The 14,638-nt window shown below is 48.5% G+C and overlaps 1 protein-coding gene across 3 annotated transcripts in view; it reads left to right on the forward strand.

Moving 5' to 3' along the window:
- Chst11 (carbohydrate sulfotransferase 11) overlaps positions 1 to 14,638 on the forward strand; it is a 206,951-nt gene that overhangs the window by 98,144 nt on the left and 94,169 nt on the right. For 2 of the 3 annotated variants that reach the window (XM_005083809.4, XM_005083808.4), the window contains exon 2: positions 10,457 to 10,542. In XM_005083809.4, the coding sequence (XP_005083866.1) occupies positions 10,457 to 10,542 (86 nt within the window). Of the gene's footprint in view, positions 1 to 8,362; positions 8,649 to 10,456; positions 10,543 to 14,638 lie in introns of those variants that run through there. The other variant, XM_021235105.2, reaches the window with a different exon arrangement.

Genomic DNA, 14,638 nt, shown 5'->3' on the forward strand with positions numbered 1-14,638 from the left:
ACATCCTTAGCACTGGATCTGGTGTTATGTTGGAGTCATTGCAAGGAAGACTCTCAAAGTCACTCCAGTACTGCTTTCTATGTAGACTCTATGGTCTCATGAGAATGGGACTGCCCTACCTCCTCAGTGGTAGGATTAAAGGCATGCACCATCATGACCACCCACTTCATAATAGTGCCACTCCCTGTAGGCCTATGGGGGCCATTTTTTCCCCAAACCACTACAGGAATCATACTCAATTGTCCCTCATGCAACACTTAGCTGGGACTGGGTCTTTACTCTCAGCCTTTACAGGACTTATAGCAATGTTAGGAGAGGAGACACATACATGTCTTGTTGGGAACATGTATGAACTTGTTGTGAATTCATGTAGGTTAGTGGGTAGCTGGAGGTTCTTGTCCTGACAGGTCCTGCCACCCTGTAGCCCCAGATGTTATATTAATATAAAACTGTTGGCCAATGGCTAGGGCTTCTTATTGGCTAGCTCTGTCCTAATTATTAACCCATTTCTATTAATCTAAGTATTTCCACATGGTCTTATCTTACAGGAGAAGGATCCAGAGTTTTTACTCCTTCCTGGGCTACATGGTGTCTCTCTCTGGCACCTCTCTGCCTACCTTTCCCAGAATTCTCTTTGTCTCCTAGCCCCACCTACCTTCCTGCCTCTATTGGCCTAACAGTGTTGTATTCATCAACCAATAAGAGAAACATATATACAGAAGGACGTCCCCCATCATTAGTGCCTCTATTGGCCTAACAGTGTTGTATTCATCAACCACTAAGAGAAACACATATACAGAAGGACGTCCCCCATCATTAGTGCCTCTATTGGCCTAACAGTGTTGTATTCATCAACCACTAAGAGAAACACATATACAGAAGGACGTCCCCCATCATTAGTGCCTCTATTGGCCTAACAGTGTTGTATTCATCAACCAATAAGAGAAACACATATACAGAAGGACGTCCCCCATCATTAGTGCCTCTATTGGCCTAACAGTGTTGTATTCATCAACCAATAAGAGAAACACATATACAGAAGGACGTCCCCCATCATTAGTGCCTCTATTGGCCTAACAGTGTTGTATTCATCAACCAATAAGAGAAACACATATACAGAAGGACGTCCCCCATCATTAGTGCCTCTATTGGCCTAACAGTGTTGTATTCATCAACCACTAAGAGAAACACATATACAGAAGGACGTCCCCCATCATTAGTGCCTCTATTGGCCTAACAGTGTTGTATTCATCAACCACTAAGAGAAACACATATACAGAAGGACGTCCCCCATCATTAGTGCCTCTATTGGCCTAACAGTGTTGTATTCATCAACCAATAAGAGAAACACATATACAGAAGGACGTCCCCATCATTAGTGCCTCTATTGGCCTAACAGTGTTGTATTCATCAACCACTAAGAGAAACACATATACAGAAGGGCGTCCCCCATCATTAGTGCCTCTATTGGCCTAACAGTGTTGTATTCATCAACCAATAAGAGAAACACATATACAGAAGGACGTCCCCCATCATTAGTGCCTCTATTGGCCTAACAGTGTTGTATTCATCAACCACTAAGAGAAACACATATACAGAAGGACGTCCCCCATCATTAGTGCCTCTATTGGCCTAACAGTGTTGTATTCATCAACCACTAAGAGAAACACATATACAGAAGGACGTCCCCCATCATTAGTGCCTCTATTGGCCTAACAGTGTTGTATTCATCAACCAATAAGAGAAACACATATACAGAAGGACGTCCCCCATCATTAGTGCGCTAGGGCTTTGTAATAATGAACACAAACTGGGTGGCTTAAAACAACAGAGATCTGTGCTCCCAGGCCCTGGAAAACGGCCATGCAAAATCAAGAACTTAGTTGGCCATGTTCCTCTTGAAGGCCTCGACAGGGGAGAATCCTTGCTCCACCCTGCACCCCAGCTTCCAGAAGCTTCTGGCAACCCTTGGCATTCCTTGTCTTATTATTGCGCCCTTTCAGTGCCTTTGGCTATCTTCTTATGGCCCTCCTCCTTGTGTGTGCCTATCTTCTTCTCTCATTGGGACACAAGTCATGTGACTTGGAGCCCATCCTCATCCACTATGACCTATGCCCTCCTTTCCATGGAACTATAATTATATTAACAAAAACTCATTTTCAAATAAAGTTACATTTGTGATATGATTGAGGGAGGGGCACAGTTCCACCCACAGCACCATGTTTCCTGCCTTCCAAGCTAGGTAGAGACAAAGGAGAAAGGAGAAGGCTAGGGGCCTCAGGGTCTCCCAGAGTCGTCTTAAAGAAGCAAACATTCCCATTGACGTTCACAGGGGCTGTGTGGCAGGAGGGGCTGGTGCCCCGAGCAAGAGACTAGTGTGCAGATGCAGCTTGCCCTATGCTGACATGAAGCTACCCAGTGCAGGGCTGAATACAGAGAGCAACAGGTTTGGACCTAGCGGCCCCAGCTTCAGGAGCGCCAGCAAAGCTGACTCAAAGGGCTTCTTATCACCCAGAGCCTCGGCGTCACTTGTCCGTGAGTGTGGGGGAATCCCAGAGGCAGACACCAACGTGTCCAAGTTGGAAAGTCAAACTTGGAGCACCAGACACCAGGCACAAAGTATGCTGGCGGGTTATCTGCAGCTGCAAAATATATTCATAGGCGTTCCAGGAAACTGCAGGGCAGAGGGTGAATTCCCCATCAGTTAAGGCAGTAACTGAAAACTTAACTGCTCAAGGCTGGGAATGTCTTCTGCACGGTGGATGCAAGATATGTATTGCAATGTTGTCTGTTTTGTCTCATCGGAAGAGATATAAAGTGAATTTATATGGGCTTTCCTGGGTCAGCTGCCAGCTCTGGTTCTGTGAGCCACTTTTCCAAAGGGACTTGAGTTTTCCACTATAAATCCTACCACTGCGGGGCTTTGGAGTTACTTATGGTTAGGTTTGGGATGTGGGCTGCCGCCTTCACCCCAGGCAGTCATGCTCTCTACTTTATGGTTAGCCTAAAGCAGCCAAGCCCTGTCACTCCTGTTATCAAGAGGCTGACTCTTGTGTGCAGAAAAGGCTTCTAAGAAATTAAAGTTCCAAATTCCACAGCCTACCTCTAAGAATCTCAATAAACCCTACCAGTTAACATCTAGCATGGCCTTTGATTAATATTTAACCTTTAAGAAACTTTTTAACTGGCTTTAAATAATTTAAATTACGATTAAATTTTAAAGTCCTTTTTGAATACTCCAGTTCCCTGAAGAAGTGAACATCTAAATAATATAAACCTGATAGTTCAAATTTAGAAAGATTTTTAACTTATACCAGGACAAAAATACTGTTCGATTAAATCTTACATGTTGGTATTGCTAGGTGGATCTTCTCAAATAGGCCAAAATCTTGAAAATATTAATACTGCCAGTCTTGTCCTGAAAAGCATTTTTTTTGGAAATAGTCTTATTGAGCATTGAATTTATGCATAGATTTTACTTGTTTTAAGTGTAGTGTTCTATGAACCGGGCCAAATTGACAGAGCTCAGCAGATTCCCCCATGACCCAATTTAATGAGTTCTCCATCATGCTGAAAAAGAAGCACATGTCTCCATTGTTACTCCTGGCCCCAGCCCTGGCCTTAGGTAGACAGAGATCCAGTTTCTGTGGCTGTAGATTTATTTCTTTTGCACATTCACAATCTCTAATAATTTGAAACCACCCTTGGTTTTAAGTAAAAAAAAAAAAAAAGGTATTTTAGGCCATTTTGGAGTCACCTTTTGAAGCCATTCTGTGGGTCACAGTCCCACTGGCCTGATGTCCTTTTCTCAGGGCTGAATTCAAGTTTGAGTGGGGCTCTTGCAGGTGATGACAGAACTTGAGTCACTAGCTGCCAAGGTCACACATATTCCCACCTAAGACCAGTCCACCCCCTGTGATCCTTGGCCCGTCCTTCAGGCTTACAACACTAAGATGCTCAGGAGAGAGCTAACAGGTCCAGCCCGTACTGGGGTCCGTTCTAGATAGCATAGCCACGCTGAGGTGGCCATCTACTGTCCCCAGTGGACACCCTGGTTCTAGCCACAGCTCATGGACAGTTTCCCCTGGCCATCCATTTCTCCATGCCTGGGTATCCCTCTTTCATGTCTGCTGTCCCCCTCCCCCACCGTGCCCTCCATGAGTGAGTGGTTACTCAGATCATTTCCTGAGCCGTGTGTCTTAGACCGCAACAATCAACGGTGGTCTGTGTGCCATCTAAACAACAGGAAGTTACTTCCTGCAGGTTAGAGTCTGCTGGATGTCTGCTTCCAGCTTCATGGTTGTATTTGTCCTCCAGGGGACAAATGTCACTTGTATTCAGACAGTAACCCGTGTCTGGATCACCTCCCAAACAACCCCCACCCCAGCCGTCAGCATAGGAGTCCGAGGGTCGCACAACACCTTCCCGGTGTACTTCCTGCCTTGGCTGCGTCACACCCTGCTCTGAAGACTCTTCCTGGGCTCTTCACGTCCACCCCGTGCTTGCACGAAAGTCACCTCCACAGCCATCCCTGGGACACCCTCCTTGTCCCCGCCCCTGCCCCCACCCCGATTTAAGGCTTTCACGAGTGGTATTCCTCGGGCAGGACCTTGTGCTTTCTGAAGTAGACACAGACCCCCACTTGCTCATATTACTGCTGGGGACCAGAACCCCCAGGACTGGGGGAGGTGATTGCAGAAGCTCCTGGTTTTGATGAATCCATTCAGTGGCCATCCTTACCCGGCAGTAAGAGTATTTGAATGAGCGAGTCTGTTCTTCCACACTGGTTCCTGGAGCCCGGGGGAAGACTTCCAGGTCAGTGAATCTCCTGATCCTTAGATGAATGCTGTTGCGTGTCTTTCCTGTGATGCCTGGAACGTTTACTGAATTCTTAGATTTATATCCATGACCTTCAGCTGGAGTTCTATTCAGTGTGGTCCTTGCTTTATGACCTTAAATGCTAATGGACACAGATATGGGAGCTGTCTCCCAATCTGTGCACTCTGAGGAGGGAAGGTGATAGGGTAGTTATGGAGCCGCTGGACATACACTGCGGTTCTGGGGGCATCTCCTCATATTAACTTCTCTTGATGCTTTTGCCTGCTTGTTTTAGGTCTCCCCCAACTCTCTCTCTCTCTCTCTCTCTCTCTCTCTCTCTCTCTCTCTCTCTCTCTGTGTGTGTGTGTGTACTCTCTGTGTGTGTGTGTGTCTCTCTCTCTCTCTGTGTGTGTGTGTGTGTGTACTCTCTCTGTGTCTCTCTCTCTCTCTCTCTCTCTCTCTCTCTGTGTGTGTACACATGTACACACTTGTGCCGGTGTGCATGGAAACCAAAGGACATCCTTCGAGACGAGGCCTCTCATTGGCCTGGAGTTCACTCATTAGGTCTGACCATGAGCTCACTCCCTGGATTCTCCTGCCTCCTCTCTTCAGAGCTGATTACAGGTGTGCACCAGCAAGCCCGGCATTTTTCTGCGGGTTCTGAAGATCTAACTCAGTCCTGATACCCACATTTACCTCCCTAGCTCTGCCTTGACTGTGTTGACTAAGAAGGCCAATGTAACCATTTGGAAAGGGAACTGGGCCGTGGAGAGGGGTCTGTCAGCAACAACTCCATAACTTTTCTGCCCCATTCTCCAACTTTTAGTTAGTGGTTTGGTGTCATGTCCATCTGTAGAATCGATGCCGTTGACGAAATCCTCAGAAAGCCTGGCCTCTTCTTTCATTTTTGTTCATGTCACTCATATGTATTAAGAACCTCCTGTGGATTTGCAGAAGGGCAGTGACATCTTCTGTGAAACCTTGCCACTGAGGATGAGATCTGGGTGGACTAGGCCATCCTAGGTCAGCTCTGCAGGTTCCCTGTGTTACAGGCCATTCTGTCCCTCCACTGACCCCCTGTGTAACAGGCCATTCTGTCCCTCCACTGGCCCCCTGTGTAACAGGCCATTGTGTCCCTCCACTGGCCCCCTGTGTAACAGGCCATTCTGTCCCTCCACTGACCCCCTGTGTAACAGGCCATTCTGTCCCTCCACTGACCCCCTGTGTAACAGGCCATTCTGTCCCTCCACTGACCCCTGTGTAACAGGCCATTGTGTCACTCCACTGACCCCCTGTGTAACATGCCATTCTGTCCCTCCACTGACCCCCTGTGTAACAGGCCATTGTGTCCCTCCACTGGCCCCCTGTGTAACAGGCCATTGTGTCCCTCCACTGGCCCCCTGTGTAACAGGCCATTGTGTCCCTCCACTGACCCCCTGTGTAACAGGCCATTGTGTCCCTCCACTGGCCCCCTGTGTAACAGGCCATTCTGTCCCTCCACTGACCCCCTGTGTAACAGGCCATTCTGTCCCTCCACTGACCCCCTGTGTAACAGGCCATTCTGTCCCTCCACTGACCCCTGTGTAACAGGCCATTGTGTCCTCCACTGGCCCACTTTTATCCTTTGAGAAGGAGCACTAGTGGCCAGATGAAGTCTGAGAGCCCCTCAGATCTGAACAAATTGAATTCGAAGCCCCAAAGATTCTTTGAGGTCAGATGTAAGCTCATAGACAGGGTTCTCTGGGGACGTTTCCACAGATGGCCTGGGTGCATGTGTGGGTTTTGTGAGAATTTATGGACTCTGTTTACCACCCACATTCGTGGGAACTGCCTAGGATGCTGAGTTCCATTTGGATATTTGTATAGACTTATTAGCTGGCCATTCTTTCATTCTCTTGAAAATTAATTAGATAATTGTGGTGTGTACTTGTGTGCCTGTGCGTGTGAACATCAGAGGACAAATTGCATGAGACTGTTCTCTTGTTCCACTGTGTGGGGTCCCAGACTAGGCACTGGTACCTATACCCACTGAACCATCTTGCTGGGCCAGCTGCTCATCCTTTATCCAAAAAGTCTGAAATCTGAAATCTAAGCTGAAATGTTTAGAGGCACTGTGATGTCCCTGAAAGGCTTTGTGTCCTCCGCACACACACAGGCCTTCTGCATGGGGCATGCTTGCTGTCACACTTATAAATAGCACACAGGCCCCTTTGGCTTCTGTGGCCTGGGGTGCCAAAGCCAGTTCACATGGCGCCCCATGAAGTCACCAGGAAAGGACCTGAGCTGCAGGCCCCACACGTCCAGGCTTCTTAAAGGCCTTGTTTTAGAAAAATAAACCAATTAAATAATACTACCCCCTATAAAAGCAGATTTAATGGGTTCCACGGTAGGGCATTCAGTGTGGCAGGTCCTGATGAACCTGTCTGCTGCCATTCTCGGACTTCAGTCTTGTATGACGTGGGCATGATTTCACACGTTTTATGGCCGTGTTCTCCCCTCCAAGTGCTGCTAGGCCATTGTACAGATGGAGGACCCGCGTGCCCTCAACAGTTTACCTCCTTTTTGGTGGAAATGAAAAAAAAATGAAGTTATAAATTAAAGAAAAACACAAAGTAGAATTTCCCCCTCACTTTCCTGGGGCAGCCACGGAGGAACAAAGAAGCAGTGTTTATTTCTGGACAGCCTAATCAAATTCTAATGGCTTTTATGTGTTGACTTTTGCTCAAAGATCGCTCCTCCCATGGGAAGGTGCTGGACCTGCAGGGTGTGTACAGAGCTTGTATTGGAGCCCCAGGCTCCAGGGCAGGGATCACCAAACTCCAGCCTCAGGGAAAACCCTGCCTACTGCCTATTTTTGTTAAGCCATTAAAACAAAACAACAGAAGAGTCATATTTCCTAACAGGAAGATTCAGTGGGTGTCCCATTCCTGTCTGTAAATGAAGCTTTCTACCTTGCTGCCATCTTTCCCTTCCTCTTCTTCTATTGTTCTTTGACCCTGCGATGACACATAGCTAAGTGCCACTTGTCCTTTCCAGAAAATTCATGTCAGCCTCCTCCTAGGAAGGCAAGAGAAAGGAGAGAGGACACGTAGACTTTCTTCCCAGGAATGGATGTTTTTCCCTCAGGGTCTCCCCAGGCTCAGAGGGAGGAATCAAGAGAGGGACTTGGTTCACCTGGAAACCTTCCAGAAGTTACCTGTTGCTTATGAAAATTAAACGTGTGTGTGTGTGTGTGCGTGTGTGTACATGCTCAATTACAGAAGCCAAAGGTGGTTGTCAAGCATCTTCCTCTATTATGTGACACCCTATTTTCTGGGACAAGGTCTCTCATTGAACCTGAGCTCAGCACTTCAGCTCGGTTAGTTGACTGATGAGTTCCAGGGTCCTCCATTCTATTTCTCTAGGGCTTGGGCTATCCACTCTTGGATATATGCAGTTATATTTGTTTTTTAATGTGGGCTCCGAGGGATTGAAACTCAGGCCTACATGCTTCCACGGTAATGACTTTGCCAAATGAACCATCTCTCAAGCTCCAGACTCTCTGCTTCCCAACCGCCGCAGGTGGACACCTGAACAGCAGCCGCCTTCATCCAGCCCTCTTGACTGAAGTGTGGTCAACTCCCTCTCGGCCCAACTTCCTCTCAGGAAGAGAGGTATTCCCATCTTTCTACCAGCAGTCAAGCAACATTGATCATAATCTAGTATATTATCTAGAACAGCTTCAGGAACTTCCAACGTGCCTATCTGCCAAGAACATTTTAAACAGTCTGCGTCGTAACTCAACCTTCACAACCAACCCAAAGAGGTTCTCTTTCAACCCCCTTACACAGGTGAGGAGAGAGACAGAGGGGATAGATGGTTTGCCTACGGTCTCACAACTGGTGTATGGTTAGAGCCGCACTGAAGCCCAGGCAGTCTGTTCCAGGGCACGAGGGACTGTACTTGGCCACCACCACACACCATGGTGTTCTCTGGGCTTCTGAGGAGCTGTGGTAGTCCTGTTCCATTCATCTTCGTTACGGTAATACTCTGTAACGAACTGTTAGGTGTTTGAACCAAGCCCATGCTCATCTGATCCTCCACATGCCTCTCCCGCTCCCTCCTTTTTTTCTGTCCTCCCTCCCTTCCCACTCCCATTCTCCCTCCCTCCCAACCCCCTCCCATTCTCCCTCCTTCCCTCCCTCCGTCTGTCTGTAGTTAGGTGTTAGTGTTGAAGGTGCATGGATTTAGGGGTAAATGAAGAAAGAAAGGGCTCATTTCTATTGACAGGGATTCTTGCCCCCCCTCACTGCTGAAAGGTGAAGAGTTCTAATTCTCCTATCAGTTATAAGTGCTGGCTCTTTCTAGAACCACAGACCTTCATCACGTCTGCCTCAAGTTGGTATTTTAATGAAAATGCAAATTGTAGAAGGCTTGAGAAAGCCAGGGCTTCTGACTTACTGTGGAGGGAACCCCTGGGAAATGGTTCACCCCATTCTCAGGAGCCCAGGTCTTAGGTGCGGAGGAAGAGACATTGTCTGAGGTGTTGTCTGCGTGCTGTACTGTATGGTAGGCATACAGTCAGCATCCAGCTGTGTGGGACTACAATGGAGATGAGAGTTCTGTCAAAGTGACACCATCGCCATGGAAATGTCACAGAGCTGCTACAGGAAGCTACTGTGGCACTGGCATAAGCACACACTGCGCCACACTTCTATAAAAGCACAGCATGTCTCCTCAGGTACAGGATGCAACAGCAGACATGAGCAGATGAGCTACTGGTCTGTATTTATGTTCTCCAGTTCTTGTCGTTACTTTAGGATGTATTGCTTCTCACGAGGCTGCTGCAATGACTAATCTTAGTTGCCAGCCTGACCTGCCCAGAAGGGGAACCTCAGTTCAGGCGTTGCCTCCCTCAGATTAGCCTGGACATGTGCGAGGGACATTTCTCTTGATTGCTAACTGATGATGGAGGACCCAGCTCACCGTGGACGGTGCCAGCCCTGGGCAGCTGGTCCTGGCTGGTATAAGAAAGCGGGCTGAGTGAGCCATGAGGAACAGTCTGTAGCGTCCCTTCAGAGTTCTGCGTCTGTCCTGCCTCCATGGAGAACTGTAGGCTGTGAGGTGGAACCGACCCTTTCCTGTCCAGGTGCCATTGATCCTGGTGTTTGTCACAGCAACAGAAAGCAAACTAGGATGGATGCTTACCGTGAAAGTCTTCCGTGTCCTGCCTCAGCAGCCTCACCACGGGGCCTCTGGGAACAACTGTCCCACATTGTCTCAGTGTGTGTGACTGTGTCATCTGATGATGCGGTTCTCAGACCACAGCTCTCCTGCTGGGTGATGTGAGGCTGTGTCACCACATCCAGGACAGACACACGTGTTTCCTTGGGCACTCTGACGGTGCCTCCTGTGGCGGGTTGTATCTCGGTGAGCTTTAGATGCCTGCCTCATTTTCTTGTGTGCTGCGGAAAGCGGTTTAGTGTGGTCTGTGCTGTGGGTGTGGACACTTTGCAGCGGGGCAGCAGTGGGCTCTCTGTGGCACGAGCTTGGCTTTCCTCCTTTGCACTCTGCCCCCTCCTCCCTCCCAGATTCTTCCCTATGTCAGACAGCAAGCCTTTGTAGCTATTTTCTGACGAGCTTCACTTTCTCTCCCCAGTCATGCGGAGGAATCCCTTCGGTATGGACATCTGCTGCCGGAAGGGATCGCGAAGTCCCCTACAGGAACTCTACAATCCCATCCAGGTAGGACCCCGGGCCTCTCTGCACTCAGTGTGTTTTGGGGATTTGAAATGCCTTCCATGTCCTGACATTTTACCTGCAGTGATTGTCTTCATGTTCAGCATCCTTAATCTGAAGTCCAAAATACTGCCAAACGCAAAACTTTTTGAGCAGCAACATGGCAGCATAAGCAGAAAATTCCACGTCTGACCTTATATAACGGGTCACAGTCAAAATGAAGATGCATCGACATAATGTATAGTGTTATCTTCAGGCTCTGTATGTAAGATACATATGAAATACAAGTGAATCTTTTGTTTAGACTTGGATCCTACCTCAAGGTATCTCACTGTGTATGTACGAATATTTCAAAAGTCTGACAGGGGCGGGAGGGGCGGCAGAGAACACAAATCTGAACCGTTTCTCATCTTGGGCATTTTGATAACTGTAATCCAGGAACGTGTTAGAAGCTCTGGGAAAGTCAATTTTGAGATGTGTGGAGGATTTGTGCGGGACTGCACTTTTGACCTTCCTGGGGCCTGGCCTCTGAGATCATGTAGTCCCCAGTTCTTCATGATGGGACTTGAACTTCAGTAGAGTGAAGCCCTCTGCTGGCACCCCCAGGAAGTGTGATCATGGGTAAACTCACCACCCACACCCCACATGGGATTACTGAGACCCAGGGACAGCCTACCTGCTGTACTCTCTATGGAAGACACCCTGGTTGGGGGTATGGATGTAACGAGACCCTCACTGTCTTTCTGGCTCGTTAGTTTAACAAGGTGGTAAGCCAAGCATGGTGTTGCAGACAATAGAATGCTGGACTTGGGAAACTTGGTATTTCATGGGAAGCGAGGGGCAGTCAGGAAGCCTGGTCACCATAGCAACAGTTGCAAGTCACTTAAGTCTGGTTGTAGAGACTCTCGGGCTGGTCCTCCTGCAGGAATGTCAGTTAGTTGACTGTTTCTGGCTCTGAGAGCTGGTGGTTGAGCAACTAAGCCAATGCCAACTTAGGGTAACTGCGGAGAAATGCATGTGTGGGGGAGTGATGGCCTTGTTATAATCTCAGGGCTTTCTTCAGTGCTGAAGTCTTAGTGTTGTATTTCCATAGTCCATGGTGCCTGGTGGGAAAAGATGACAAATTCTTAGAGTCATGCAAAGGCAGGACCCTGAGAACATCTTTGTTCCACCTTCTCTCAAGCCTATCACCTGTCCTCTGTTCTGGGGGCTGCTGGGGACTAGAATTTGGATACCCTTGGTGGCCTCATGGTGTCCAGTGATGCCCTCTTATTTCTCTGTCTTGGTACTCCAGGTGTGACTTGGACAAAGCAAACAGGTGATTGCAAACTCAGTGTCTCCTGGGGCTTTACCTGCTGCCCTTGCCAAGACTCAACAGAGATCTGATAATGGGGTTTCCTTTGGTGCCCCAGTGACCTGGCCATTGCCAGTAAGCTTCCTAGCATGTATACACTGCCGTCTTCATGACGAGATCAAATCAGGCTTAGGTCACACATAGGGTGTCTGCTATGCTGTATTGAAAGTCACCCAGGATATTCTGTCACAGATGACTCTCTCTGTCTCTGTCTCTGTCTCTGTCTCTGTCTCTCTCTCTCCATCCTATGTTGCTGAGCAGCAGCATAGGACACATGGGCAGAGTCATTTCCACTGTAGCTGACCCTCTGGGTAGAAAGCCCACGGACTGAGTCATGTCTACCGTTTATCTCCAGTGCCTAACACAAGACCTGGTTGCTGTCAGGGGTCCCCAAATACTCGTGACTTTTGAAAGTGGCTATGCAAGCGGGGAAGTGTGACGAGTCCTTGCCACATGTCAGTTTTCCATCTCAAGCACCTCTCTGGAATGCTGGGAGGGCAACTCTCTGTGGGATTTGTCACTTTCCTTGACTTCAGAGTCAGACTTGGTGTCATCATTTCCTAGCTGTGTGACTTTGGGCAGGCTGTATAACCACTCTGAGATTGCTTTTATAATCTGCCAAGACTAACGCCAAGTCCTGATTTCAGGAGGTGGTGTGGTGACTTCCTGCTGCCTACCTTCTTGCTGTCTTCACTGGCACAGGGGGTGTGAGGCGGCTGTGTTGGTTACTTGTGCTGTCTCAGGACCAGTGTGCATGACCCTGTACGGTGTCTTGGCAGACCAGTCAGAGGAGTGGTGACCACCTCATCTGGAGGTAGCGGTGTTGAGTGTTGTTTTAGTGAGGGGTTCATGTAGCCCTGGCCCAACCCTTGGGATGGCTGGGATGTGGCCCCGGCCGCCACAGGGGAGGGCATTGGTAGGTGAGTCACTGTCCTTCACAGATGTCCCGGGCACATTGTCTAGCCTCTCCAGCCCATGCAGGCAAACATTGTTTCAGGAAAACCACCCCATTTCCTGGGGATGTAGTTCAGGGATTTTTTTCCCCTGGGTCTAGCTTCCTTTACAAGTGGCAATTATGCCCCATTCCCAGGCAAAGTCCTTAAGTAGGGCTTTGTTTTTGGAGAAGCAGCCCTGGTTAGTGGTGGGCTGTGGAATGGAAAGGAGGGGCCAAGCCCTCTGACAGTTACCTGAGTCATCTCCGTGCTGAATTGAGCTCTCTTGCACTTTCTCAAAGTTTCCTCCGGCTAAGCTGCTGAGCCTGGAATGGTGTAGTCACCAAGGCAAGTGACAAACCCTTTGATTGCGCTAAGCTGAACTGCTCTCGGAAATACCATTTGCATCTGTCTTGCTGATTGTCCATTTGGGCTTAATCCAGGACAGCAAAAACAGAGACAGTTTTTTATATGATGAGAAACTTACCTTCGGCAAGAAGGCACCTTCTTAGTTACCTTAGAAACGTGGCCTAGACCAGATGCTTTCTGGGCCTTGGGTTCTTCTCCATGGATTTGCATGTGAGCTCTGAGCTAGATGGTACTTCCCCTTTTATGGATAGAGAACCGAAGCTAATAATTGCATATGATTTATTAAAAACCAGATAACTAGTAGAAAGCACGGAGGATTCAACCACAGAAAGAACTTCACCTATATGGGTAGATAAGACAGTTACTAGTGACTGTCACCATCAGAGTCCCCTCAGAAGGAACCACTCTTCCCCAAACAGCTGTACAACCAACCAGGTTTTCACTGGGTAAAGACCCAAATCAGCCTTGGCACATTTGGCTCTAATCTGACTTCTATGTCCAGGGCCTTCTTATTTTAGCACACTGAAAACCCCAAACCGTCCAAAGGACAATTGGTAAAGAAAAAAAAAAACAAACTTTGCAGTTGATATTCTTAGCAAAATAACACCGTAGTGTCTTATAATTTTCCTGGTTTGCTGCTGTCTCTCTGGCCCCAAAATAAAACATAATTGCTGATTGGATCAGCTGGCATCGAGTCACCAGAAGTTCAGGAGTTGCCAACCACATGCTCCTGGGCTGAGCCATCTGCAGGCCGCCCCACTCAGTGCAGGCCCACAGGGCAGAGAACTGCTCTCAGCTGGGTGAGAGGGCGTAATTGTCCCTGAATGCCAGCGGGGGTGGGGTGGGGGAGCAGCCTGTCCTCTGCCTCCCTGCCTCCTGGCCTCTCGTGGATTCCCTGCAGTCTCTGCAGTGTCATTCTCGCAGTCCAGCCCTGCCCTTCTGCCACTTTCTTAGCGTGTGTGCCTGCCCTGTCATTAGAGAGAATGTTTCAGGGGCAGGGCGCATGGCTGAGTGCTGGCCATGGATTGGAAGTAGCACAGCTATGTCTGCACAGGGCATGGCAGAGCGTGTGAGTGTCAGGTATCCTAGGGTTCCCGGGTCCTGCTGTTGGGATCCAATAGTGTTCTTGGTGACCTGTTGTAGGGAAGGGGGGGCTCATGTATTGTTGAATGTGGCTGAAACTGAGGTCCCATTCCTTCTGTCACAGGACAGTCTCTTGGTGTGCTGAAGTGAACTCTTCCTTTTTCTAGAGGATGGAGTGAAGAGAGGGAGGGGAGGGAGGGGAAAGGAGAAAGGAGGAGAGTCAGTGTTCACTGAATGTGTAGTACACGTCTGTGATTATTCTAGATGCTTTCCAAACATGTGTCATGATCTTTTTTTTTTTTTAATGCGTCATGATCTTGCTGGTGTCATGTTGGGGATGGAACCCAAGACTCTGCACAAACTG

The sequence above is a fragment of the Mesocricetus auratus genome, unplaced genomic scaffold, assembly GCF_017639785.1.
Source record: "Mesocricetus auratus isolate SY011 unplaced genomic scaffold, BCM_Maur_2.0 Super-Scaffold_100011, whole genome shotgun sequence".
In the NCBI taxonomy this organism is placed as follows: Eukaryota; Metazoa; Chordata; class Mammalia; order Rodentia; family Cricetidae; genus Mesocricetus; species Mesocricetus auratus.